At 37.4% G+C, this 27,348-nt stretch overlaps 1 protein-coding gene and 1 pseudogene across 2 annotated transcripts; both read right to left on the bottom strand.

Moving 5' to 3' along the window:
* Window positions 1–1,125: 1,125 nt before the first annotated feature.
* Window positions 1,126–2,104, bottom strand: LOC120139650. Of its 2 annotated transcripts, none has more exons than XM_039154812.1 (2): window positions 1,687–2,104; window positions 1,126–1,639 (listed from the first exon to the last, which is right to left on the bottom strand). In XM_039154812.1, exons 1-2 carry the CDS (start codon window positions 1,830–1,832, stop codon window positions 1,141–1,143), a joined length of 645 nt encoding a protein of 214 aa, XP_039010743.1. In that variant the 5' UTR covers window positions 1,833–2,104; the 3' UTR covers window positions 1,126–1,140. The 2 variants fall into 2 exon arrangements, with proteins under 2 accessions (XP_039010743.1, XP_039010742.1); XM_039154811.1 differs by having other exon boundaries at window positions 1,126–1,642; window positions 1,690–2,104.
* Window positions 2,105–4,323: 2,219 nt separating this feature from the next.
* Window positions 4,324–26,897, bottom strand: LOC120139648 (annotated as a pseudogene).
* Window positions 26,898–27,348: the final 451 nt, after the last annotated feature.

Here is a 27,348-nt window from a genome sequence, read left to right as displayed (position 1 = left end):
ATTTTTTTTTAAAAAAAAATCATCTCTAATTTAAAATGGAAAACATTCCATAACCCATAATATTCTCTCTTAAATTATGATTTAATGATTTAAAATTAAAATTATTTTTTTCTTTGAGCAAACGGCAGAAAGATAGTTTCTCAATTTCCCCTACCCAAACTGACTTCCACACAAAAGCTTTCTCAACTCTCACGATAAAGCTCTCTCAAGTTTCAACTTCCCCTCCCCCAACCTTTAATCTTTTTAAACAAAAAAAATCAAGTTTCATCTCTACAAAATTAAATCTAAGGTGTAAGAATTTTTTTTATTTTACCTTCTCAAATGGAAGCCTATTAATCGTCGTTACTGCTCAACACCGGCGGAGAAGCTTCACATACGTATGCAACAACAATATTTCCCTCAAAACACTTTTGTCTTCCCAATTTGATATTTGGTGAGTCTTGCTTGATATGTTTTATTTTTTGTTTTTTGTTTTAGAGTTTAAGAGAGATTTGCATTTCTCAAATTTTATTGCTGGAAATGTAAATTTCAACTTTCAACTTTAGATTGATATTTTTTGTACTGTTGTATGATTTTGACAGATTTAATTGAGTTTTTACCATTTTTTCAATTAATTTTCGCTTTTTTTTTATTCATCAGAGGAATATAATCCTTTGATTTAGCTTTTTATTTTTGTTTTGCAGTGATGGTATATATTATCAGTGCTGTTCATATTTACCTGTTAGATTGCGGAAGTAACGGGTTAATTTTGGCGTGAATCCACTAACCATCGTTATTTTCTTAAATTTCGGTTTGAAATAGTGACGCTATGGTATTACGTTTTTGTCCCGTTATTTGAATCCCGCGAGAGACCCTATTTCTCTACAAAAATCATGACGTGAGGAGCTCGAATTTGAAAAATGCACTATCTATTTTGTTATTTTTTTCTATCGATTTTGTTATTTTTAAGATATTTTACTGAAAATGTTAAAAGACATTAAGGTTTAGATAAAATAATAATATTTTCGATAATTTTTTTATCCGATTTTGCTATTTAATATTTTTTAGTTGTATATTAAAAGTGCAGCGGTAGAACTTCCCTCGAACCTGAGTTGATTTCCTTCTGCTGCTTCCACCTTCCCAAGTCCTCATACTCTCTGATCACATCTTACCAAGACTGTTATATACATCCCTCCAGAAATTCCTCTGTTCCACACCAATTGCAAACCTCAAAGCCTCTAACTCTTTTCTTGAGTACATTGTCTTATTTTGATTTCCGCTTTCTGTCTTCCTATTTTGAACTTCAAATATTTTGGTTGACTCAGTATGTCTCACCGTTCCAGATTCCCCCAAAACATTTTTTACATTCTTTCCCTTTCTTCTTGATCTTTTAGTTTTGGTACAATCAATTTCATCCTTTCCACTTTCATTTCCAGTTCTGGAGAGAGGAAATGATCCAATCAAAGCCGTATCATCGACAACTTCAATCATTAAAGACCCTTTAACAGGCAAATCAAGTCCTTTGGTACCTCCAACGTTGTTTACATCATCAATCTTGGAAGAGTTCGTCGCAAGACCAAAGTTGTTTCCAACTTCAAGCTCATCCAAAAGTCGTTTCTTTTCAGCTTCCAAGACATTTTCAGATTCCAAATCCTTTCCTTTGATAAGCCTTTTTCCTCAAATCCCAAACAAGTCTCCAGATATTCCTTGTTATCAGCTTCAATGGCATTGACTTGGATACCAACTTCTTGAACTCCAAAGGAACCCTCGTTGGTCTCCACATCATATATCTCTTCTTTCTCGAAAGGCCCAGAAAGATAGACATTCTTTTGAGTGAAAGAATGGAGAACCATTTCTTGGTTCCCCTCAGAAAGAAGGGAAAGCACTTGGCTTTCTTCTTTGGGCAGCTATGATCGATAGCTGTTTCTTCTTGGCGGTCTGGTGGGGTTGAATCCCGGCGGTCGGCGGTGGTCTCAGAGAGAGAAGAGGGAAGTTGAAGAAGAGTTTCTTCTTGTTGATCAGTGTCAGTAGAGGTTATACGCTTGGAACCAACGTGTAAATCGGAATCCACGGCATAATCAGCCATTCTTGAGAAAGAGAGAATGAAGAAACTGTTTGAGAGATAGAGAAGCCTGGGGCTCTCCGTTCTCAGACGGGGCTCGGGAGGCAAATATTAGATTATATGTATAGGTCAGCTTCCAACTATACTTATTTTGGTGCTATATTTTTTGGGGTAAAGTACACAAATGATCCCCAACTATAGAGTTTTACTTATTGTGTTCATTAATTATTAAAAATTATAAAATGATCATCCAACTATTCATATATTTTAAATTTGAATTTTCTCGTTAAAGAATTAATGGTCCTCTGAGTTGGACGATAAATTACTGATTGAAATATATCACATTATCACTTATGCACAATTGATAGTATCACATCAATACTTTGGACATAGAAGACTTTTTATATTAGAAAAAAATATTGATAATTAGTTAATTAAAGATTTTCATCTAATTAGGAGTCATTTTCGCCCAAAATGAAATATTGGGAGCTAGAGTACTTAAAAAATAGAGGTATAAATGACTATTTAATTCAACGTTAAGGTGAATTTTTGACATTCTAACTTTTTAATTTAACCTTAAAATTTAAACAAGGGTAAAGTATAGTAATGGTCACTGAACATTTTTGAAGCTTTCATTTAGGTCCCCTAACTTTTAAAACTTGCAATACAGTCCCCTAACATTTATTCAGTTTGCAATATGGTCCCCCAACTTAAACCACTGTTAGAAAATTAGGTAAATTATATAATCGTCATTAAACTTTTCAGACACTTGAATTTAGGTCTCCCAACTTTTAAAACTTGTAAAACAATCCTTAATTTCATTATAAACTCCAATTTCCAAAGTAATTCAATTTCATTCTAAACCATTGATTCTACTAAATCATAAATGATCACTGTATGAGCAAATTCAGGTGAATCATAAATGATCGCACTGTAAAGCACTGAAGGGTTAGGTACTCAAATCTGATAAAAAAATAGCATGCAAGAACATAGTGGTACTTAAATCATAATGCTCCAAATGAGAGTTTCGAATTTCATATAGTCAAAAGTTGAAGAAATGAGCAGAGTTTATGGGAAGTTGAAATACCGAATAGAGTGCTTCCATTTTGCTATTCGGGATGTTTAATCAATGCATATTGTTATTCAAAATTGATATAAATAGTTAAACAAACCTCAAATTTATATTGAAATAAATATTGTCAAATAGTAAATTCATGTTCAAAATTTCAAAACACCTTAATTTCATTCTAAACCCTAAATTCCAAAATAATTCAATTACATTCTAAACCTTAAATTGAAGTATTTTAGAATTTGGGGTTTAAAATTTAATTGAATTATTTTGGAATTTAGGGTTTAGAATGAAATTGAATTACTTTAAAAATTGGGGTTTAGAATGAAATTGAGGACTATTTTACAAGTTTTAAAAGTCGGGAGACCTAAATTTAAGTGCCTGAAAAGTTCAATGACCGTTACCCTAATTTTCTAATAGTGGTTTAAGTTGAGGGACCATATTGCAAACGGAATAAATGTTAGGGGACTGTATTGCGAGTTTTAAAAGTTGAAGGACCTAAATGCAAGCTTCAGAAATGTTCAATGACCATTACTATACTTTACCCTTTAAACAAATCAATTTAACTCTTAAATTTTGACTACTAAACTCTTTCAATCTTTCTTTTAAACCACACGATAACTGCTCACTGTCGAAGTCACTTCGACCACATTCTCCGATAAGTGATGGCATCGAACCAAAGTTCTCTTTCCTCTCTTTTCTTCCCTCTCAAGTCTCAAACCTCCTTTTTGTTTCTTCTCTCTCCCAGTAACCTTAATTGTCATTGCTCATTGACACTATTTCACCCATTGTCGTTTGGTATTTTCTCTGGCTATCGATGACACCAAAATATTTCTTTCATCATCCTCTAGAGAAAAATGTCTTGAAACTTACAAAATTCCATCAAAAGACAAAAGCCAACATGTCCAATCTACCCCGCCTATGATCGTCTGATGAGACTATCCAAATTATGTTTTCCTTTGTGACATCTTTTATCGTCTCACTGTTCGGATTCGATATCGGAGCTCATGAGTTTCAAGACTATAACTAGCCAAAAATGAAGAGCATCTTTCTTTTTTGCTTCACTCAGTTTTGACTTCTTATTACAATAAATAACAAAAACCAACAATGTCTTTTCTTACACTTATCAAGATTCCTGTATACAATAATACCATTCAAAGCATTCCAGCTAACAGAAGAGCAACTGGAGTCACAAAACTGACATGAAGTATACATGTATCGATTACAACGACCTAAGCAGAAACCAGAGTTTGTTCTACAGAACCTTTTGTCTGACCATGCTCCTTGAAACCCAACATCTTATTTAATGCACCAATATAAGCCTTCACACTCGAAACAACGATATCCATTCCTGCCCGGTTCCACTGCCACGAAACATCAATTTTATGCACTGAATTTCAGACTGTGGAAGTAGTAAAAATGTCAAATGGAAACAAGAGTGAGAAGAACCATACCTAAATGTTCGATGAACAGTTTCACCCGTCAAAGCATGAGTTAAAACATGACTATTCTCGGTACGAATTAGAACACGAGTGGTGGCGATTGCATCAATGCCTTCTGTAACAGCATTCATGGAGTACTCGAGTAGTGTTATTGGTTCCTGCAAAATGAAGTGTGCCCACAAACCTTAGCAAAAATATGTAGAGACAGTATTCAAACACGAAGAACGCAGAACTATTAACTATTGACATCAATTTGAATCCTCCTTATATAGAAGATGCCACAGAACACCATTATGAACACAGGAAACCGTTGCATACAAGCCATCCCTTACTAGTGGCTGTATGAACCAATTAAACTAAGCTTCGGAGGAAGAGGAACATGGTACAAAGAGAAGAACGGAAGATATTCAATTTGGAAAACCTAAATTCTAAATCAAAGTTATTAAAATATTTTCAAGAAGATATATGGTTACAACTTAGAAGCCCTATTTTTGTGTCTCAAAAGACGTTTGGGAAGATAAGTATTGAGTGAATAAACAGGAAAACAGAGAAATCAGAGGCGTAGGACTAAAACGATAAAATTGTGGGAGAAAGGGAAAGAAGAAGGTTTACTAAAATGGTGAAAAACTAACTTAAGTTTAATATTCAAACTGAAAATTATGAACTAAACACTGTAGTTAGAGCCAATGAAACCCTATATTGAAGAATAATCGCCGAATTAACCTTCAATATAATAAAATCAAGAACTCATGGACAAACTCTTAATAACCCTGATAAGGAATCATGCACCATATCTGACTGATCCCCAAAAGAAAATTCTAGTAAATAAAGGGAAACTTGTGATCTTCGGTATCAAACCTTTGTAATGAGATCAATAGCTTTATAAGCTGAATCTACTGGCCCGGTTCCAACTGAGCACGCAACATGCTCCACCCCAGCAGCATCAATGAGTTTAACCGTGGCAGTAGAAAGGCCAAGAGTTCCACAAGTAACCTGCATTTGATGTTTTCCATTTATATACAATTCAAATCAGATGATCAACATAGTAAAGTATCACTTATTATCTACTATTCAAATTAAAGCAAAAGCATAATATATATAGTTTAAAGCAACACAACCTCTTGTATAATATTGCAATCCATAATAACAAACTAATGAAACGTACGACAACTATACCATGAAATATCTGTCGCACACCCCATGTCACATTCATATAACTATGGTTCAAAACTATTTCTAGTTACCTGCAAATCATCAAGCTTCCAAACAACTTCCGGTTGAAAAACTTCATCTGAAACCAATGCTATTAGATCGGCATCGGTGACTCTCTGGAACACCAGCAAACAAAATAAGTATAGACCACATTATCGTAAACAAACAAAAGAAATCATGCATTTATATACCCTTCTTTAGAACAACAGTTAATGTGCCTTTTAAGATCAAGATATAATACAAACAATCCAAGTCAATTAAAATAATCTGAATTTCCAAATAGAACTAAAAATACCATGAAGTACGGCAACTTCAAAAGCCAATCGATACAAGCTTTCATTACTTTCCACTGCCTTTTCATAATCACCATATGATCTTGAAAATATATTTTCGATTACATGAACACTATTCGACCAACATTCATCATTAACTATTTGCTAAGCCATCACTCAGCCAAAACCATGTCATAATTCCATAATGGATCAAGAAAGATAGGTGATTTTTGCTTTAAAAGTACATTCAACATCAAAATGAAGCTTATGAATCTACTGGTATATAGTAAATAGGGAAAAGGAAAAGGAAAAAAAATACCAATAAAAGCATTATTTATTTCCTGTCTCAGTATTGTATCTCATTTTTTTCTTCTTCCCATACAAACAAATAGTTTAGCTCCTAAGACTAGAAAACCAGTTTTTAAAAATGATTAAAAAGATATGAACTAGAAAAACTGTTCAAAAATATAATCCAAAATAATATGTCGGCTTCCCAAGGGAATTTTTTATGCAGAATCGTTCTCTACGTACCTTTCCTCAATTTTCATTTTCTTAGTAGATATCATTAGAAACAGAAATTCCAAAGTTGAAGACAGCTTAATTTTAAAACACAACTCTTTCAATTTGAAATATTATATATATATATATATAGTAGACTGAAATGACGATGTCAGAAGAAAAGAAATCCAGGAGACCAATAAAGAATCTCATTCACCTTCTTTTGTTCAGCTACTGCTTTGAAGCGCCAGAATATGTTGCCAAGCTGTTCATCGTCAAGCTCATAACCAAGCTGAGGTAAACAGCAAGACCTAGACGCTTAGATGAAGCAAAGAGAGGTAATTCATCAATTTTACACATGCCAAATAGCAGCATACCTCTTTCAATCTGTCTCTCAAAGCATGACGTCCACTTTACCAATGAATATAAAAAGAAAAAGAATTAAGAGAAGAATCATAAGTTTTGTAACAAACGAAATCGTAATAATAAAAAGAGAATAGGGAAATACCAACTACATGAACGTGAAAATATCATAAATGCATAAATTTTAGTAGCAGCCAAATAACAGAAGATGGAATCAATCTTGCAAAAGTTGCTAATTATTTATTTAGTGAGACGAGAAAGAAGTCTATATTCAAGTTGCACAGAAACTTCCCTGAAATCTAACAATTGGAGTGACCCTTTGTGCTTCAAAATATTTCTGATAACTTACCAAGCTATTCAAGAATATTAAGTAGAGTTCATTATATTTATCAAATATGCTAAAAAATGTACCCTATTTTATTTGGCCGGGAAACATTTTGTGCCTAGCAACTCAGGTGATATAAATAAACACATTGATTACCTTGATATAAGCAACTAATCACTTTTTTCATATGAACATGAAAAGGCCAAGGAAAATCCTATTATAAGATCAATCCAAACCATAGAAGCGATTCAACCATCCTCAAATGAAGTTAAAAAGTACTCATCGAGACTAGATATAAGATTCGATAAAAAACCAAATATAATATTCTGAGTACCAGTGACAAAAATATATAGGTATGTTATGTTAAATCCTCAGCTATTTTTGTTAGATGTGTTGCAACATTGCATCCAACATTGAAAAGCAACTTGAAAGCCACTTATAGCATTTGCTGCACTAAAACTATCACCATGATCCATCTACATCATTTTAAACACCATCTAGAAGTAAAAAAAAATTACCATTGAGGAAAGTTTTTTGAAAGCTGAAATACCTACCTAAGTTTTCCAAGGACAATACCAGCTTCATTGGACCTTTCAAGCCCGATATCTTCAGGAGAAATAATTTCATAAGTACTTTTGTGCTTAAGCATTCCATCCTACAAAACAAAGAAAGAATTTTTTTGCCCTCTTCAGATCTTTCAGAGGATAGTCCTTCACCAAACTGAATGACAAAAAAAGATTCTTGTAATCGAGCACAATTAGTTTGGGATTAAAAGTGAGCTTCATTGAATTGGATCTTAACTACACTACACCTTCACTAACTGTCAACAATTTCACTCGGCAAGCCTGATTTGTAGAAGAAATCACCGATGTAGCTTATCATATTTAAATTATTACAAACTAATTTTTTAGTATTCACTTAATGGGAAAAATAAAGAAACACAAAAGAAACAGATGGGCAACTAGTAAAACACATTCAAGTAAACTTAAAAAGCATACAAGTAGTGTTCCTTATAAAAGAGTTAGCAAGGAGAAATTGTGACATTTCTACAGCATCAATTGTTGGTCTAACAATAAACAATGAGGGCTCGCATTTTAAATTGTCATGTTAGCATAAATGGTATCATCACATTCTAATGATAACCTTGACTATAATAATAAAACTGTGGTTCAATTTATAGTAGCATCATATTTTCTAAAGACATTGCACCCAGAATTATTCTAGAAAATAATTGTGTAATACTTTCTCTTGTTATCATTGTTTCACTCGCCAAATAATAACATGAGATGGAATAGTCATTTACGGTCAACAACATACATATATTTGCATACACAAAAGCATAATTGGAGAAAGAGTAACCAAAGAAAGGAAATTGACAGATCAAATAAACATGCTGCTAAGGGCCAAATAATGGATAGACTACAGAATCTAACCATCTAGTCGGGACCTCAAACATGTATAAATATCATTATACATTCATTACTTTATATTATCATCTGCAATTAGCAACTTGAATTGTAAACAATCTGGTTGAACAGGGGTTTTGGTAATCTGGATCAATCTCCGAGCTTGTAAGAATGGTTTTTTTAAAAGGGTTTTATTTATTTTTTGATAGGAATAGAAGGCCTCATTAAAAACCTCCCTCATAGATAGCCCTTTCCCAACAGAAAGGATCCACTATTGGAGGGAGGAAAAGAGTGCCTCGTTTTATTGTTGAACCAAAATTACATAAAACTTAACAATTACACCAGAAATCATGACATAAAACTTAATAACTCCACCTACTTGAGAAACCTACTGACAGGGAAGGAAAATAACAAGTATCTATAGTCTTACAATAAACCAATCCCCATCTTTGCTAAACTATATGCCTCCCCATTACAAGCCATTGGAATCAACCTAATTAACAACACCTTTCCAGAGAAGAGTGATAGAATTTCTTTAACTAGAGGCAATAAGAAAACAGGTGCCAATGCCGGAAAGTGAACCCACTCCACTGCTGACTTGCAATCACTCTCAACAATCAGCCTAGTGACAGAAAACCATCGTGATGCCAAAAAGATTTCAATGCCTCTTTTAATAGCCTTTAACTCAGCAACTGGTGGGGAACCTTGACCGATATTCTCTGAAAAAGTCAACAGAGTGCAACTATTCCAATCCCTAAGGATACCACCAACCGAGTCACTTAACCTTACAACTCCATCGACGTTCATCTTCAAAAAATCAACAGGGGGTAGCCAGCAAAGCACAGAGCAATCCTTTAATTCAGAAACCGAAGTTCCATCTGCAAGTGAAGGATCCCCAATGAGCAAATCCTCCTGTACTGGAATTTTAGGATACTTGGCTTTAAACCACTTAGATAGCCTAAATCTTACAATGAAAAACAGAGAAATCCTATCAAGAGATAATCCTTGAAACACAATCTCATTCCTTGCTTTCCAAATAGACCAAAAAATGAATCCCGGGATAAACTTCCAAATCAATGAATTCACCCTCAAATTCCCTCACGAGATAAGTAAAGAAGGAGAGTCCTTAGGTAAAACTACAGATAAATCCCAAAAGCTTATTACCTTATTCCATAATTCCCAAACTACATTACACGTAATAAACAAATGCTGCACTGATTCCTCATGCTTCTTACAAAATGGGCAAAGGATATCTTCCCCTAAGGACATTCCTCTGTTAACCAACTCCACTTTTACTGCCACTTTCTGATGGGCTAACTGCCAAAGAAAGGCTTCAACCCTTGGTGGGGACAGTCCCAACCACACCCCCTTTGACCACAGATCCTTGTTCCCAACTTCCAACCCGAGCACATTCCTGCAAGATTTGACCGAAAATAATCCATCCCCACTAGCTGACCACGAAAGTCTATCCTCTACAGAATCTGAAATTTTTATATCCTTCAATTTCAACATCAAATCCATCCATTGATCTAACTCCCAGTCAGACAAATTCCTCCTCGTGCAAACATTCCACACCCAACAGTTTGATTCATGACTGCCAAATTCAACAACCTTGCCCCATTTGTTAGGAGATAATGCATAGATTCTAGGGAAAAGATATTTTAGAGGAACCTCATCTATCCACGAATCAATCCAAAATAAAATAGACATTCCATTACCAACTTGCAGCTTCGAATTTGATCTAAGACATAAACCCACCGAATCATTCTTCCAAAAATTATTGCCAATACTTCTCAAAATCTAAGAGGATCTAGGTGAAATAATCTTGCTGATAGACATCGAGTTGCAACTGATCTTGTGCTTGCTACATATCATTCTTTTCCATACGAAATTCTTTTCATTTGCGAACTTCCACACCTATTTCCCCAATAGAGCTCGATTCGTAAGATTCAAATCAAGAACTCCAAGGCCACCACTGCTCATAGGTTTTCAAACTGAACTCCAATTAACCCAGTGAATCTTCCTCTTATCCTCGCTGTCACCCCATAAAATTTAGCCATTAAAGAATTTAACTTCTTGCCTACTTTGCAAGGCATTTTAAAAAACGATAAGAAGAATATGGGTAGGGAAGATAACACAGATTTCAATAGAACTGTCCTACCAGCCAAAGAAAGAGAAGAAGCTTTCCACCCGACTAGTTTAGAATTAAATTTTTTAACGATTGGCTCCCATAAAGCTTCCGAATTCTTCCTAGCACCGATGGGGAGTCCCAAATATTTTGTTGGAAAACGATCAACTGAATAGCCCACTTCCAACGCCCAATCAGATAGGATTTCCTCATCAACGTTAATCCCAAAAAGTTTACTCTTCGCTAAATTTAAATGCAACCCCGCCATTATACTGAAAATCCTCAAAATTCTTTTAACGTTTTTAATCTGGGTAAGTGAAGCTTGACAAAAAATGATGAGATCGTCAGCAAACTGAAGATGTGATAGCCGAAATGAATTTTCAGAATTCCCAATAATAAAGCCTTGGAACAGACCTTTATCCACTGCTTTAGAAAGCATCAAATGCAGCAGCTCCCCTACTATATTAAATAAAAGCGACGAGAGACTACATTCTTGTTTAAGCCCTTTAGCCATAGAAAACTCATCCGAAGGGGAGCCATTTACAAGAATCGAAATAAAAGCCGAGGAAAGACACTGTGAGATCCATGAGCACCATTTCATACCAAATCCCATCTCCTTCATTGCTCTGAGTAGAATAGGCCATTCAACAGAAAAGTAGGCTCTCCGAAAGTCAACTTTTAGAACCACCCCTTGTAGCCCTTGTTTTCTCCAATAATCGATCCCTTCATTAGCAATAAAGGCACAATCCAACAGCTGTCTCCCTGGTATAAAAGCGAACTGGGAAGGACTAATGACATCACTAACACAGCAGCTTAGTTTCTTAGATAAGACTTTTGATAGAATCTTGTACAAACCATGGTTTTCAGAACCGGACCGGTTAGCGAACCGGTCATGCTACCGGTTCATTGGTTCAACCGGTCGAACATGTCCGACCGGTCGGAATAACCGGACGACGTCATAATTATTTAAAAAATTAAATAAAAATACCAAAAATATTTAATAAAAAATAATTTTTTATATCACAAGTCATATTCAAAGCAAATCATAATATATATAAGTTAAAAACCATAAAATCAAGTGAAACAAAATGATTCAAATTAACTACAACATAATATTTAAGGTGAAACATATTAAATAATAAATATAATTATATAACTATAATTAAAAAATAAATTTGGGGTTAAAAAAATCATAACAAAATGATATTGTTTGGTTTAATTTTTTTTTAAAAAACAATCCCACATGGCTAAGAAACATAGAAGAGCATCCCAAAAGTCTAAAGAGTAAAAATATGAGAACAAAACAATCTCACATTGCTAAGAAACATAGAAGCGCATCACAACTAACTTCTATAAATAATAGAGGTAATTTGGCATTCAAAATCATGGAACCTTTTGGTGAGCATTGAGTGAACTATTCTTTCACTTCAATCAAGCTCGAATTTTAGGCTTCAATCGAGCTTCAATTTTTTTTTTTTGAGTTCAAGTTTCAATATTATATTTCGAGTTTGAGTTGAACTTGATAATTTTTAGCTTGTGAGTTTGAGTTGAGTTGAGCTTACTTTAAAGTTTCAAGTTCAAGTCGAGCTCAGCAATACTCGAGTTCGACTTGGCTCGTTTAACAAACGACGTTGTTTGGTTTAATTTTTTTAAAAAAAAAACAAAAATCTCGGATTTTCCCGGTTTTTTCCGGTTTTCAACCGGTCCGGTTCGAATGGTTCAGCGGTTCTGGCCGGTTCACTAATAGCGGTTTAACCGGTTTAGATTGAACCGGACTAAGCAACGGTTCCCGGTTGAACCGGCTGGTCCGGTCCGGTTTTCAAACAGAGGTACAAACTGCCCACAAGGCTAATTGGTTTAAAGTCTTCTATATTTTCCGGATTTAATTTCTTCGGAATTAGAGTAATAAAAGCGTGATTTACCCCATGCTCCCACTTCCTTCCAATATATAAATCTTTAAAAAATTTCAACACATGCTCCTTTAATGCAGGCCAGCATTTCTTGAAAAAACCCATTGTCTGGTCCTGGAGATTTAGAGCTGTCCGAAGTAGCAACTGCTTGCCAAATCTCCTGTTCTGAAAATTGCTCCTCTAACTTAGATGTTTGATCCCGTGACAGTTTTGTAAAGTCCAAAAGTAAGTCCTCCACTTCCATGGTCAAAATTGAATTATACTCGGTCTTGAAAAACTCTGAAATATGAGTCTTAATCAAGATAGGATCTGAAACAACACTTCCATTGATCTTCAAGCTAGTAATGGCATTTCTTCTACTTCTATTTAGAGCATACAAGTGAAAAATCTTGTGTTCTATCCCCATCTTTAATCCATCTTGTTCTAGCTCTTTGAAACCAAATACTTTCCTCAATCATGTATAACCTCCAGAGATATGTTCTAAGCTGCTTGACCTGTTCCCATTCCTGAGTAGAGAGGCTTCTACCTTGCGCCTTAAATTCCAACTCATTTATTTTCCTTTCGGAATCTTCAATCGACTCGGAAATCCCATTAAATTTCCTGCTTGACCAGATTCTAATTGAATTTTTAGTTCCCTGTAGAATACTGAAGATGCCACTTCTTTTGTTCCTCTCCCTCAGGCCATCTATGGTTGATTTAACCAAGTCCTCAAAACCTTCTTCCTCTAATAGATAATTATAAAATTTAAAAGGTTTAGGGCCCCACTCAACAGATGATTCCTCCAAAGAAACTGGATTGTGATCAGATAGAGACTTAGGTAATAGTCTTTGCACTACCCTCGGAAAACTGGTAAGAAAATTCCCAGAAATTAAGAAGCTATCCAGTCTGACCCAAGTTGAATCTTCTTTGTTATTTTTTTTTTTTGATAAGAATGACAGGCCTCCTTAAAAACCTCCTTCTTGATCAAAGAAGGAGGAAAAGAGTGCCTTAGAAACTTTATTACTCCTCCGAAATTACATAAGATTTAACGTAGACACCATACTGAAAAAACACAACAGACTAAGCTACTCAACATAACCGAAAACCTAAACTCAAACGATAAAACGCACTGGAAACGACTAAACATCAACCAATTCCCATCTTTGCTAAACTATCAGCCTCCCCATTACACACCCTTGGAATCAGTCTAATAGAGTGCACCCTGTCCGTGATAAAAGATGAAATCTCTTTAACTAATGGGAGGATAAAAACTGGGGCCATAGCTGGTGTATGGACCCATTCCACAGCCGACTTACAGTCACTTTCCACAATCAACCTTCCAACCTTAACCCAACAAGAAGACATATAGATTCAATGCCTCTCTTAATAGCCTTTAACTCAGCAACCGGCGGGGGACCCTGACCTACTTTTCTGAAAAAGTCAGAAGGGAGTTGCTATTCCAATCTCTCAAAATACCTCCTATACCTCCATTTGAGCCATCAAGTCTAACAGCTCCATCGACATTCATCTTCAAAAAATCCATAGGGGGTGGAATCCAGCGAGAAACCTGAAAATTGTAAATGTTGAGAGCTTTAATACCATCTGCAAGAGATGGATCACCAATCAGCACATCCTCCTGAATAGGACACTTAGGATACTTGGCTAGAAACCATTTAGATAACCTGAATCTAGCAATAAAAACAGAGACATCCTATCCAAGGGGGAACCATCGAACACCATTGCATTCCTAGCTTTCCATATCGACCAAAATACTACTCCCGGGATAAATTTCCAAATCAACGATTTCCCCTCAGCTCACCCCAAGAACATAGCAAAGAAGGTGGATCCTTTGGAAGGACTAAGGCTATTTCCAATAGCTTGCTATCTTGTTCCAAAGTTCCCAAACAACATCACATGAAATAAATAAATGCTGAACTGATTCCACCTGTTTTTTACAAAACGGACATAAAATTTCATCCCCTAGCTGCAAACCTCTTTTCACCAACTCCTCTCTCACTGCCACTTTCTGATGAGCTAGCTGCCACAGGAAGACTTCAACACGAGGAGGAGATAAACCCTGCCACACCCCTTTTACCCATAAATCGGACTCCCAGACACCTTGCCGAGTTCCTTTCTACAAGATTTCACTGAAAACAGTCCATCCCACTTGCAGACCAAGAAAGAAAGTCTTCAACTGAATCAGTCAGTTTAAAGTCCTTCAGTTTTGTCATTAAATCCAGCCACTGATCCAACTCCCAGTCACACAAATTCCTTCTGGTATCGATGTTCCACACCCAACCGTTCGAATCTGAACTTCCAAACTCAGCGACCATACCCCATTTATTTGTTGACAACGCATACATTCTAGGGAAAAGATATTTTAAAGGAGACTCATCAGCCCATGAATCCGTCCAAAATGCAATAGACTTTCCATTTCCCAGTTTCAACTTGGAGTTAGATCTGATACGTTCACCCTCCGAGTCGTTCTTCAAGAAATTGTTGGCAATCCCTCTCCAAATCCAAGAAGATTTGGGCGAAAAAACCTTACAAATAGACATGGAATTACTACTTACCTTGTGCCTGCAACATAACACACTTTCCACAAAGTATTTTTTCATTGGCGAACTTCCACACCCATTTTCCCAAAAGAGCCCGATTAGATATGTTCACATCAAGAACACCAAGGCCACCACAATTTAGAGGCGTGCAGACTGATTTCCAATTAACCCAGTGTATCTTCCTTTTGTCCTCATTATCCCCCCATAGGAAACTGGCCATTAAAGAATTAAGCTTCTTACCAATTTTACAAGGCATTCTAAAAAGAGATAAGAAGAATATTGGTAGGGATGTTAACACCGACTTTAATAAAACTGTCCTGCCCGCCAATGAGAGACAATTAGCTTTCCAGCCGCTAGTTTGGAACTAAAATTCTTGAAAACTGGATCCCATAAGGCTTCTGAGTTTTTCTTAGCACCTAGAGGAAGTCCCAAGTAATCTGTTGGAAGAGAATCAATAGAGCAGCCCACCGAAGATGCCCATTCTGATAAAACTTCCTCTTCCACATTATACCAAATAGCTTACTCTTAGCTAGATTAAGATGCAACCCTGTCATAACACTAAAAATCCTCAATACTCTCTTGACATTTTTAATCTGGGAGAGAGATGCTTGACAGAAGATGATCAAGTCATCTGCAAATTGTAGATGTGTCAATCGAACAGAATTTTCAGATTCCCCAATAACAAGCCTTGAAACAGACCCCTGTCCACTGCTTTAGATATCATCAAATTAAGCAGCTCACCTACAATGTTAAACAGTAGCGGAGATAAACTGCACCCTTGCCTAAGTCCTTTGGCCATGTGGAACTCTTCCGATGGAGACCCGTTTACGAGAACTGAGATTGAAGCTGTTGAAATACACTGAGATATCCACGACAACCATCTCTTACCAAAACCCATCTCTGACATTATTCTAATTAAATTGGCCATTCCACGGAATCATAAGCCCTACGAAAATCTACTTTGAAGGCAACCCCTTTTAACCCTTTTTCCTCCAGTAATCAATCCCTTCGTTTGCTATAAAAGCACAATCCAGCAACTGTCTCCCTGGTATAAACGCAAACTGAGAGTGACTAATAATATCACCAACACAACAACTCAGTCTCTTCGAAAGAACTTTAGAAAGTATCTTGTATAAGCTGCCTACAAGGCTGATTGGTCTAAATTCCTCTACACTGTCCGGATTAAGCTTCTTCGGAATAAGTGTGATAAAAGCATGGTTTATACCGTGCTCCCATTTCCTTCCAAAATAGAAATCTTCAAAAAATTTCAACACGTGCTCCTTTAAAATCGGCCAGCAGTTTTTAAAGAAACCCATGGTGAAACCATCTGGTCCTGGAGCTTTAGAGCTGTCTGATGAGACTATAGCTTGCCAAATTTCCTGTTCTAAGAAGTGCTCTTCAAGCTTCTTAGACTGATCCCCTGATAGCTTAGCAAAATCCAGTAGTAATCCTCCGTTTCCAATGTTGAATTGGAATTATAGGCTGCCTTGAAAAATTCTGAAATATGTACCTTTAATTGTTGAGGATCTGAAACCACACTCCCATTTATCTTCAAGCTTAAGATTTCATTTCTTTGCTTCTGTTCAGAGCAGACAGATGAAAAACCTTGTGTTCCTATCCCCCTCCTGATCCATCTTGCCCTTGACTTCTGAAACCAGATGCTTTCTTCTGTCCTATACAACCTCCATTGATTTGTCCTACACAGCCTCAACTGATCCCACTCCTGCTTCGAAAGAATTCCACCTTGAGCTTTAAGATCCAATTCATTAATTTCCTCTCTAAATCAGAAATCGACTCAGGGATCCCAGTAAATTTACTGCTGGACCAATTTCTGATTGAATTTTTAGTACCTTTTAAGATACTGAAAATACCCCTTTTATTATTTTCCCCCTCATAGCAAGCATTGAAGATTTAACCAATTCCTCAAATCCTTCCTCCTCTAGTAAATAATTAAAAAACCTGAATGGTTTCGGTCCCCAATTAACAGCTTTGTCCTCTAATGAGACAGGATTATGATCAGATAGGGATTTAGGCAAGAGACTTTGCACTACATTGGAAAACATGACAGAAACGTCCCAGAGATTAAGAACCTGTCTAGTCTTTCCCAAGTCGAGTCTTCTCTATTATTGCACCAGTATACCTTCCTCCCACCAACGGTAGATCAATTAAATGTGATTGCTGTAAGAAGTTTCTAAATAAATCAATAGAATGCCAGTTTTGTGATTTTCCCATCTTCTCGTCCGGATCAAGATACACATTAAAATCTCCCCCAATACACACTAACATATTTTGAGCCGAAACAAACTCCAACAATTCCCTGAAAAAATCTTCCTTTTCTGCTTCAATTGATGGACCGTATACATTGATAATCAGACACTCTTCACTTGAATTTCTGAACTTCCCAAAGACTGCTATGAATCTGCCATTAAGATGGGTGTTCGAAACTTCAAAATCATTTTCATTCCACATAATCATCAATCCACCAGCAGATCCCACTGCTGGCGCAACAATCCCTCCTCTAAGGAATCTCCCCCCTATCCTTCTTCTAAGAGCCAAGAAACAGATTCTAGTTTTGTTTCTTGAATTAGAATCAAGTTCGGCTTATTCTTCTTCACCAAATTAGCTACCACTCTTGACTTTTCCTTTTTTCCAAGACCCCTTACATTCCAAGAAATAATGTTGACATTTATCATATCAAGAAGATCTACACCAAATCCTTATAGCTAGTCTCCAGAGAAATAGAGACTAAACCCCTGACTTCCCCTGTTCCCTACTCTCAGCCGAACCCTCTTCAAGGTTGATAATTTTGTCCAAAAAAGCCTTCTTCCCATCTTTGAAAGAAATTCCTAGAACTTTACATACTTCCCATGTAACCATCGCTTCCTCAACCGCCTTCGAGAACTGAGGAGTAAAAACTAAAGGAGAATTACCATATCAACTGCTTCCCTTGTTAAAACTCTTCTCTCCCTTCTTTAGACCTTTCTGACCCTACAGCAGAGAAAGGAACTACTGCCAAGACCTCCGAAGAACTATTACAATTAGTTGGTGCCACATAAGGGTTCTGATCATCAGCTGCACCATTTAAAATCACTTCCCTTCCACCTTCCATATTTATTGAAGGAGGCTGCAAATCCTTTCTCACCGGAATACCTTTGTGTTTATTCTCAAACCAGTTAATTCTCACCCTCGACCTGGTATAATGTCTTTTATAGCTGGCCATTCTCCTCCTCTCTATGGGCAAACTTTTGGGCCAAAATGTTCTTCTATGCTGGAACAACGATCTGTCTCTATCCCTAATCAGTTCAGTTCCAACCCCCCTACAATCGTCCTTTTCCAAGACTACTACTTCCTCTAACAGATCCTTATTTGGCTTATTTGAGATCCCTTCAGATTGAGACTGTACTCTATCCGTGAACCCACCCTCAATCGAAATATGTTTGTAACCTGACAAATCAGTATTCGAATTCTGCATTTTTGAGTCTACCAAAACAGAATGCTGAAACTCTCCTGAACCTCCATCCTACTTAATTAACATCATGCCCCCCTGGAATTAGATTATTAGCTGGTGAATCATACTCCCTGTTAGATTGTGAAGACCCAGCAGGCAACAAATTTGGATTTAAGTCTGCCGAGACATTAGCCCAATTCTGCACCTTTATTTATCTGAATCAGATTGCTGCTGAGAACCTGCAAATTCCACCCGAGACTCCAAACGGTTACATATCCCAGTTTTATAAATTAACAGCTGGCCCAGAAGGTACTATTCTGTAGATATTGTATTGGACTCACTTGAGCCCTCTAAATGGGCTTCTTCAAATTCATTAATAGAGACATTCCTTAGACCAAGGCCCCTATAGTCCTCTTTAAATTCAAATCTTCTGCAGAAAAACCTGACACCTTAGCACCACTAGGTTGACTTTCTCCTTCCTGCAGTATTAAATGTTTACTTCCACTGCCTCCTGCCACTGTTGTGCAGACATCACCTACCAACCATCTGTCTACTGTGTCCCTAGAATTCTCAGCTGGCAATTGTGGGCTACCTACTCCACCTGAACTCCGGACTTCTTTCTCTTCCGATGAAGAATCAACTCTAGACACACCATCTCCGGCCACCTGAAGAATTTCTGCAAAAAAACTCTCCTGTTTATAACTGACCGATCCCACACTAATCTTAACCTTATACGATCTCCCATATGCACCCAAGGTAACAGAATCCTGTATATCATAAGGACTCGCCACCCTCAACAAAGCTCTTGCCACCGCCAAATCCTCTCTTCTGATCGTGGACTATGAATACACACAATTTCCCCCACCTTGAGACCAGCTTTTCCAAAAAAGATCCATTACAACATAGTAAAGGGATTCCATGCAACTCCACTGAACAGAAAGCCATCGGGACTCCATCTACACTCATAAGTGGATCAAGCCAGTCGAACCAAAGTGACACTTCATCCCTTCTGTTTTTCCACGCCTCCTCGAACTCTTCCTTCGACCCAAAGGTTATAATGCAAGAGTTCCAGGTATAACCCCATTTAGTTCCCTTGACCTTGATCCCTTTACTAGCCAACCCCTTCACTACTGTCCCCAGATCAAATGGGATTTAATGATCCCAGTTATTGATCTTTTCACCCAATCATATTCGTCTGGGGGAATATGCATTTCCCACAAATTCCTCACCCTACTTCCTTGTCTTTATGGCCTTCCCAAATCACTTTAGACGCCGGACCTTCTCTCCTTCCATCCAAAGACGCTAACGCCTCCTTGTAAGATCTCTCATCTCTCAGTCGGCTATAAGATTCTGGTCCAGCTCTTCTACTCCGATGCGTATCCTTTTCCCACTTATCAACTTCCTTACTGTCGTTACTTCTAACAGCCTGCTTTAGTCTCTTCTTCTGGTACTTAGCAACTCCTACTGATATTTTCTTACCATCAATCCAGATACCATTAATTTTTGCTATCGCCCTCAACAACCCATCCTCATTAGCAAACTGGACGAAAGCAAACGTATAATTTCTATAATTCGGCTTGTTGGAATTATTCGGAATGTAGACACGAACAACACTCCCCTGTTGATGAAAAATTTCCTTAAGAGTTTTCCTAGTTACCCTTTTACTCAGATTGTCAACGAAAACCGTCCACTCCTCACCGGAAAACTGACCAACTGAAAACCTCTCTCTCTCTCCCACTTTCTCCCTGACACTCTCTCTCATTTCCTTCCACATTATATATTATGGTTTAATGGATGGTTTTCAGTGATATTTATCTTCTTTGTTATTACACCAAGTAAAACTTCCGCCCGCCAAAGGAAGATCAATTAGATTCGTTAACTGCAGGAAATTTCTAAGAATATCCACAGAATGCCAATTTTGAGACCTTCCCAACTTCTCAGTCGGATCAAGATACAAATTGAAGTACCCCCCCAATGCAAATTGAAATAGTTTGAGCAGAAACAAACTCCACCAACTCCCTGAAAAATTCTTCCTTTTCTGATTCAATTGACGGACCATATACATTTATAATCACACACTCATCTTCCATAGTCTTAAACTTCCCAAATATAGCTATAAATCTACCACTTATATGAGTTTCGGAAACTTCAAATTCATTCTCATTCCACAGTACCAACAATCCACCTGCAGTCTCATTAGCTGATGAAAAAACTCCTCCCTTAAGAAAACTCCCCCCTATCCTTCTCCTAAGAGCCATAGAACAATTAGCTAGCTTTGTTTCTCGGATGAGTAAGATGCACGGCTTATTCTTTTTCACCAAACGGGACACTGCTCTGGATTTCTCCTTTTTCCCCAGCCCCCTAATGTTCCATGAAATAATATTGATAACTGTCATAAAAACAAAACAATAATAACCCAACAGCCTTTGAACCACGTAGCACCAAATCCCATACCGCTACTTTCAGCAATTCCTACTATCCCCTAAACCCTCCTCAAGATTTACTATTTTTTCCAAAAAAGCCTTCTTCCCCTCTTTGAAGGAAATCCCCAACATCCTACTAACTTCCCACGTGGCCAAAGCCTCATCCAAAAACAACGAGAAAGAAGGAGAGTAGGCCGTAGGAGAACTAACCACATCCAATGCTTCCCTTATTAAAATCCTTCTCTCTCTCCTTCTCTTTCTCCTTCTCTGTTTCCCTGCCCTGCTCCAGATAAGCAACCTGCTTGAACTTCTTCTCCACTCTCAGAATGCTGGAATTTATCAGCATCTTCTTTTGGAGAAGAACCACCTTCCTCCATTAAAATTGGAACCGAATGAGTGTTCACGATATAATTGGATGCTTTTCCATTTTGGTCAATCAGCTCAACTGAATGCAGCAACCCTTCTTCTCTACTCGGATTGTACCAAACCTTTCTTACTTTTGTTCTTCTATACACTCTATTACAATTACCTCTATTCCTCCTTCCAACCGGAACGGTTCTAATAGCCAAACTTCTAGATAAATGAGCCAAAGGACTCCAGCTCCTTAGACCATTTGATAACAAACCCTTAGAAATTTCCAGCGACTTAATTCTAGCTGGTTCAACCGGTAAAGCTTCCTTTTCCACCTCTGTATCTCCACATTCTTAACCACCTTGTCCAAGTCCACCCCATCCTCCACTTCAATCCTTGGCTTGTTCAAATTCTTGTTTAAAGGGGAATAAATCTTCCTTTGGACCCTTCACCAATCCACTTTAAATTATACGCAAGCCCTGAAGGACACAAAGCCTTCATATTTGACATTGAACTCCAACTCATCCTCTGGGCTTGAACATCAGGCCATTCTTCCCTCAACCCAAGACCCACGTGATCCCCTTTTAGATATTTTCCTTTTCTAAGAAAATCGACAACCAAAAATATAGGTATTAGTATTTGACTTTTCTGGAATAAACTGCTCCTCGTCCCCCCTCTTTCAGCCAACTACTCTGACCCTGATCAAGCACCCATCTACTTTATGCCTAGAGTCCTCAGATTTCAGATTTCTTGTGATTGTCAACTTCCTCCAGTGACTGTCGGCGGCTTCTCTCTTCCTTGGAAAATCATTATCACTGTTCCCAAATTTTGAAATTTCACCAGCCTTCTCCCCTGAGAAATACTCCGATTTTGAATCAATCGAACCTAATGACCTTGATTGATTTTGTGATCTGCCGTAGGACCCAACTGTGACTGATTCCGGGACGTCAATTGGACTCGCCACCCTAATCAAACTCTCGCCAACGATAAGTCTGATCTGTTTTTTGAGGATTCTTTAATGCAAATGAATTTCCCCCATTTCTGAACAAGTTTCTCCAGAAATTCCCATTTCCAGCACAATAACGGCAACCCCACTAATTCCACCAGGCAGAACGCCAATGGCACTCCCTCTTCATTCAGCAATGGAGCCATCCATTCAAACCAGTAAAACATATCCTCTGTTTTTGCCCATACTTCGGAATACTCTTCAATCGAATTAAACGTAACGCCACAGGCATTCCATGCATAACTCCATCTCGCTATTTTAAACCTCCTTCAAAGCTTTATGCACAAATCCTGCTCGAATGGAAGCTTGATTACCCTTGTGAAGGACCTTTTAACCCAGTCTGATCCTCCTTGGGAATGTGCATCTCCCAAAACTTAACCCATTTGCAGACTTCATTGTTCTGTCTCTAACTCCCTCAGTAACATTTTCACTCTCCTTTCCATTAATCGTTTCCACCACTTCCTTGTATGATCTACTATCCCTCAAATTACCCAAAGATCCAACATGATTCAGTCCTTTTGTTTTCTCCACCCTTGATGCCTTTGAACCGATCCTCTCAGTCCTACCTTCATAAGCTTCTCCATCCCGACTTTTTCGATATTTTTCTATCCCTACTGTAACCCTTTTCCCGTCAATCCAAGTTCCATCTACAGACTTTATAGCCCTCCTTCTCCCTTCCTCACTTGCAAATTGAACAAACGCAAAGGTAGAATTTGTATACCTTGGCTTCAGAGTAAACTTTGGAATGAAATCCTCACAACTTGACCTAATAATGAAAATTTCCCTTAACTTTCCTCTTGAAATCCTCTTACTAAGATTATCAACGAAAACCGTCCAGCTCTCCCCAACAGAAGAATGTCCTAACACTCTTTCTCTCTCTACGTTTTTGACTCTCTCACTCATGTTAGCTTAGAAATATGGTGTTAGGGATTAGGTGTATACACCTTTGTAATTTTGTCGACAACCTTCTTGTAGAGATGCAATGTTTGGATAGCATATCATCTACTTATCATTTCCTTGCAGAATTCCGGGATCTCTCTCTACGTTTTGACTCTTCACTCATGTTAGCTTAGAAATATGGTGTTAGGGATTAGGTGTATACACCTTTGTAATTTTGGTCGACAACCTTCTTGTAGAGATGCAATGTTTGGATAGCATCATCTACTTATCATTTCCTTGCAGAATTCGGGATACATGGTTGTTCTTGGATAATCTGGTGAAAGATGCTTTTGATTTGAAGAAGACAATTCAGGAGGTAGTCTCTCCTTCCTCTTTTTTCTTCCGTATATATATATGGGGAAAATTGGAGTCTTAATGAAGTGAGATGTTGCAGGCAAAGTATTTGGCAAAAGCTGTTGGTGCTGGAATGGGGAGCTCTTTGCAGGGTTTTGTTGGTAAGTGCTTCAGAGATAAAAGCTCGAGTCAACACAGCTCTTTATAGTTCTTTAAAAGGGTTTTATATTTAAACCTCAAATTAGTCCCACTAAATCCTAAAGAGTAAAATCTACCAAACAATAAATAGACTTCAAGCTCAAACATGCATCAGAGCTAACATCCTTTACCTAGCAAGTGCTTCTAAACCCTCAAAACATTTTAAATAAAAGAAAACATGCACAAATTCCATTTTTAATTTCTTCAATGTATCTAAACTCCATGAAACTATTAATGGAAGGCAAAAGAGAATAATAAGTTTAGTTTTCTCAAGATAAAACAACAAAGCTGTATTTGCAGTGGCAAAATTTGCAAAAGAAAAATATCACAACAAATGTCACTGCATTCTATTAATTTTTAACCACAATGCTAAATATACTCCCAAATCAATCAACAAGATCATCATAAAGATAAAATTTTCCCATTGACAGAAAACATTCAGAGGTTCACAACATATATGCAGTCAAATATTAGAAAAACCAACCTGGTGGATACCACTTTCGTGAGCAAAAGCATTGGCTCCAACAATAGCCTTATGAGGCTGTACGTGTAACCCCGTGTACTCCTCGACCTAAACAACCATATTAAGTCAACAATAAATACCAGAGCTACTTTAGTCAAAAAGTAAGGTCAATGAATTGTAACTGAAGTTCACAGATGAATACCATTTTACTAGCCATCACAATGTGTTGAGTATTAATTCCTGTATAAATACCTCCTAACACATGTTCACCACGACATTTTATTGCCATCACAACCTGGACAAACAAAAGTCACAATCAAAACAGTAAAACAAAACACAGTTGATCTTACAATTTACATTAAATCTCCAACTAGGGATAAAAATTAAACACTTCCAACCAAAAATAGTTGTTCTTAAGTCAACATGAAGCAAGAATAAAGAAACTGACAGCTAAAAGCCTACTGTTTGCAGGATTTAAATGTTTAACATGGGCAGAGTCGGCAGACAACAAAACTAGAATGAAAAAATGTTATGCAGCCTCATTGTCAAGACCCCCCGCGCAAATGAAAAACTAAACGGATTAGTGTAAAATAATTTACATATCTCATATGCAGAAGCAAATGAAAATGAAAATTCAGCCCTCATTAACTGAATTTCAGGGTGATGTGTTGCCATCTAAAGCGGACCAGTTGATGAGGAAAGTCTTAAGCTGTACAGACACAAGATCATGAATTAATTGCCTGAAATGTCCAAGTACACCGTATAGTGCTAAAGAGAACCAGGCTTTTCCCTATCCACTTCTGCATAACTGAAATCCCAAATACACCATCAATATAATATTGCGAAAAGCAAAATCTCACCTCCTCCAATGAAGCATTTCCAGCCCTCTCTCCAATGCCATTGATTGTTACTTCAACTTGCCTTGCACCTGCACAAACACCCTAAATTCACAGTAGCTAAGATGTAAATCCAACCCAACCTCACTGTGTATCGATTAAAAAGTAAAGTAGCACCACACCGCTAGCGTGTTTGCAGTAGAAAGCCCAAGATCATTTTGGCAGTGTGTTGAAATAACAACGTTTTCAATTCCAGGGGTGTTGGCTTTTATATCAGCGATTAATTTCCCAAACTCTCCAGGCATGGTAATGCCAACAGTATCAGGTATGTTGAGAGTTGTCGCTCCAGCCTTGATCACTTCACCCAAAATCTCATATAAAAATTCTGTGTCAGATCTGGTAGGATAGAAAGAAACAATAATATCATGTAAGAAAGAGAAGAAATAAATCTACCATTTTTCATTTATTTATTTTAAAAGTAGCATATAGCAAATGCATACACTGATCCTACTGCAAAATACCACCAGCAATGTTAAACACAATCCGATTACAGAATGAAGAAAAAAAATAACTAAAACATGAAATACACGAATGTCTTACAATCTAGATAACACATTTATTAACATATAAAAATTTATATGAATATAAAATGCCACAAAAGAAACCACAGTTTGACTTTATCCATACTAAACTTCACCTGCTTATTTATATTTTAAATCAAATAAAACTATCCTCACAATAGCTGTCCTTTCTGTTATTTTACAGCGAGATATTTTTTTTAATAGTTAGGGTGATTACAAGTTCAAATTCATTTTTAACCCTTTACAATGCACACACATGCAGCTGCTCGAACACGGATATTACAACCAATGATTAATAGAAGTGATGTAACTAATTAGCTAAAAACTAATTAACTAAGCCTTTTGTTGTTTATGGTAGTCTCTTAAGCAAACAAAGTACGTAAATCTGCTTTCTATACAGTATGTTATTAAGCAGAACAAAGGGAGATAAAAATCCAAACCTGCCGGCGTCCTCGGGGCTAAACTCGACGTCATTACAACCCAAACTCTTAGCATACCGAACCATACTTCTAGCAATATCCAAAACCTCCTCCTTACTCTTCCTTAACTTATACTCCAAATGGATCCCACTGGTAGCGATAAAGGTATGAATCCTGGGCCTTTTCGCATGCTTAACCGCCTCCCAAGCCGCCTTAATGTCCTTCTCATTACACCGGGAAAGCCCACAAATGACAGGAACATACCCATTCTCATCATCCGCATTCCCAACCTCTTTAGCAATGGCCGTAACAGCTTCGAAATCGTCTTTGGAAGCGGCCGGGAACCCGGCTTCGATTATATCCACGCCGAGCTTGGCTAGTTGGCGAGCAATATCAAGCTTCTCCTTGGAAGTCAAAGTGGCCCCGGGGGATTGCTCGCCGTCGCGGAGGGTGGTGTCGAAGACGCGGACGTAGTTGGGGTCGGGAATGTGGTTGGGGATGTAAAGGGGCGGCGGACGGGAGAGGGAGGATTTGGGTTCAAGGAAGAGGATATGAGGAGTGATTTGGGGAATGAGTTGGAAGGGAATGAAGGGAAAGAGGGTGGTTTGAGAGGAGGGAAGTGGAGGGAGGATGAATGGGGGAGGAAAAGGGAGGACTTGGGGGAGGGGAAAGGGAAAGTTGAGAACTTGGAGGACGTTAAGAGGGAGGAAGCCATGGAGGGAAATAAAGAGCTTTGTGGGTTTGAGAGGAGAGGAATTTTATTATGTTATATTATATGTATGATTTGGGTAAGAGGGTAGGGGGAGGTGGAAGAAGAAGCTCAGTCAGCACAATGTCATGAGATAAGTGGTGAGTTTATTTTCTCTCTTAAAAAGGATCAAAAGTTGGTTAATCGCAGGGTCCACTCTCTGAACCCCATAATCCCCAATTTTAATTTGCTTTCCTTACTTGGGGGTTAATTCGTCAACTCTTATCTATTAACGGTGCATTACCTTTCGTGGTGTCAAATCCCTTTATCGTATTATTGTTGCTGGTGGTGGGGGATAAGGGATAAATTACATGTTTAGTATTTAAGTTATTATTTTTATTTTTTTAAATCATATGTAATGTTTGGTTAAGATTTTATTTGCAGTTAAAAAATTAATAGAACTGTTAAGGTGGTATTTTTTTTTATATAATATGATGTG

Source organism: Hibiscus syriacus, unplaced genomic scaffold (assembly GCF_006381635.1).
Source record: "Hibiscus syriacus cultivar Baekdansim isolate YM2019G1 unplaced genomic scaffold, ASM638163v2 tig00110764_pilon, whole genome shotgun sequence".
NCBI lineage: Eukaryota > Viridiplantae > Streptophyta > Magnoliopsida > Malvales > Malvaceae > Hibiscus > Hibiscus syriacus.
This window is presented reverse-complemented; position numbering and strand designations above follow the sequence as displayed.

Excerpts from the sequence above, each read along its gene's own strand:
- LOC120139650 (XM_039154812.1), bottom strand. The coding sequence starts at position 1,832 with ATGGTTCTCCATTCTTTCACTCAAAAGAATGTCTATCTTTCTGGGCCT. Across the intron at positions 1,640-1,686 it reads GCCATTGAAGCTGATAACAA|AGGAAAGGATTTGGAATCTG; the intron begins GGAATATCTGGA and ends AAGGCTTATCAA.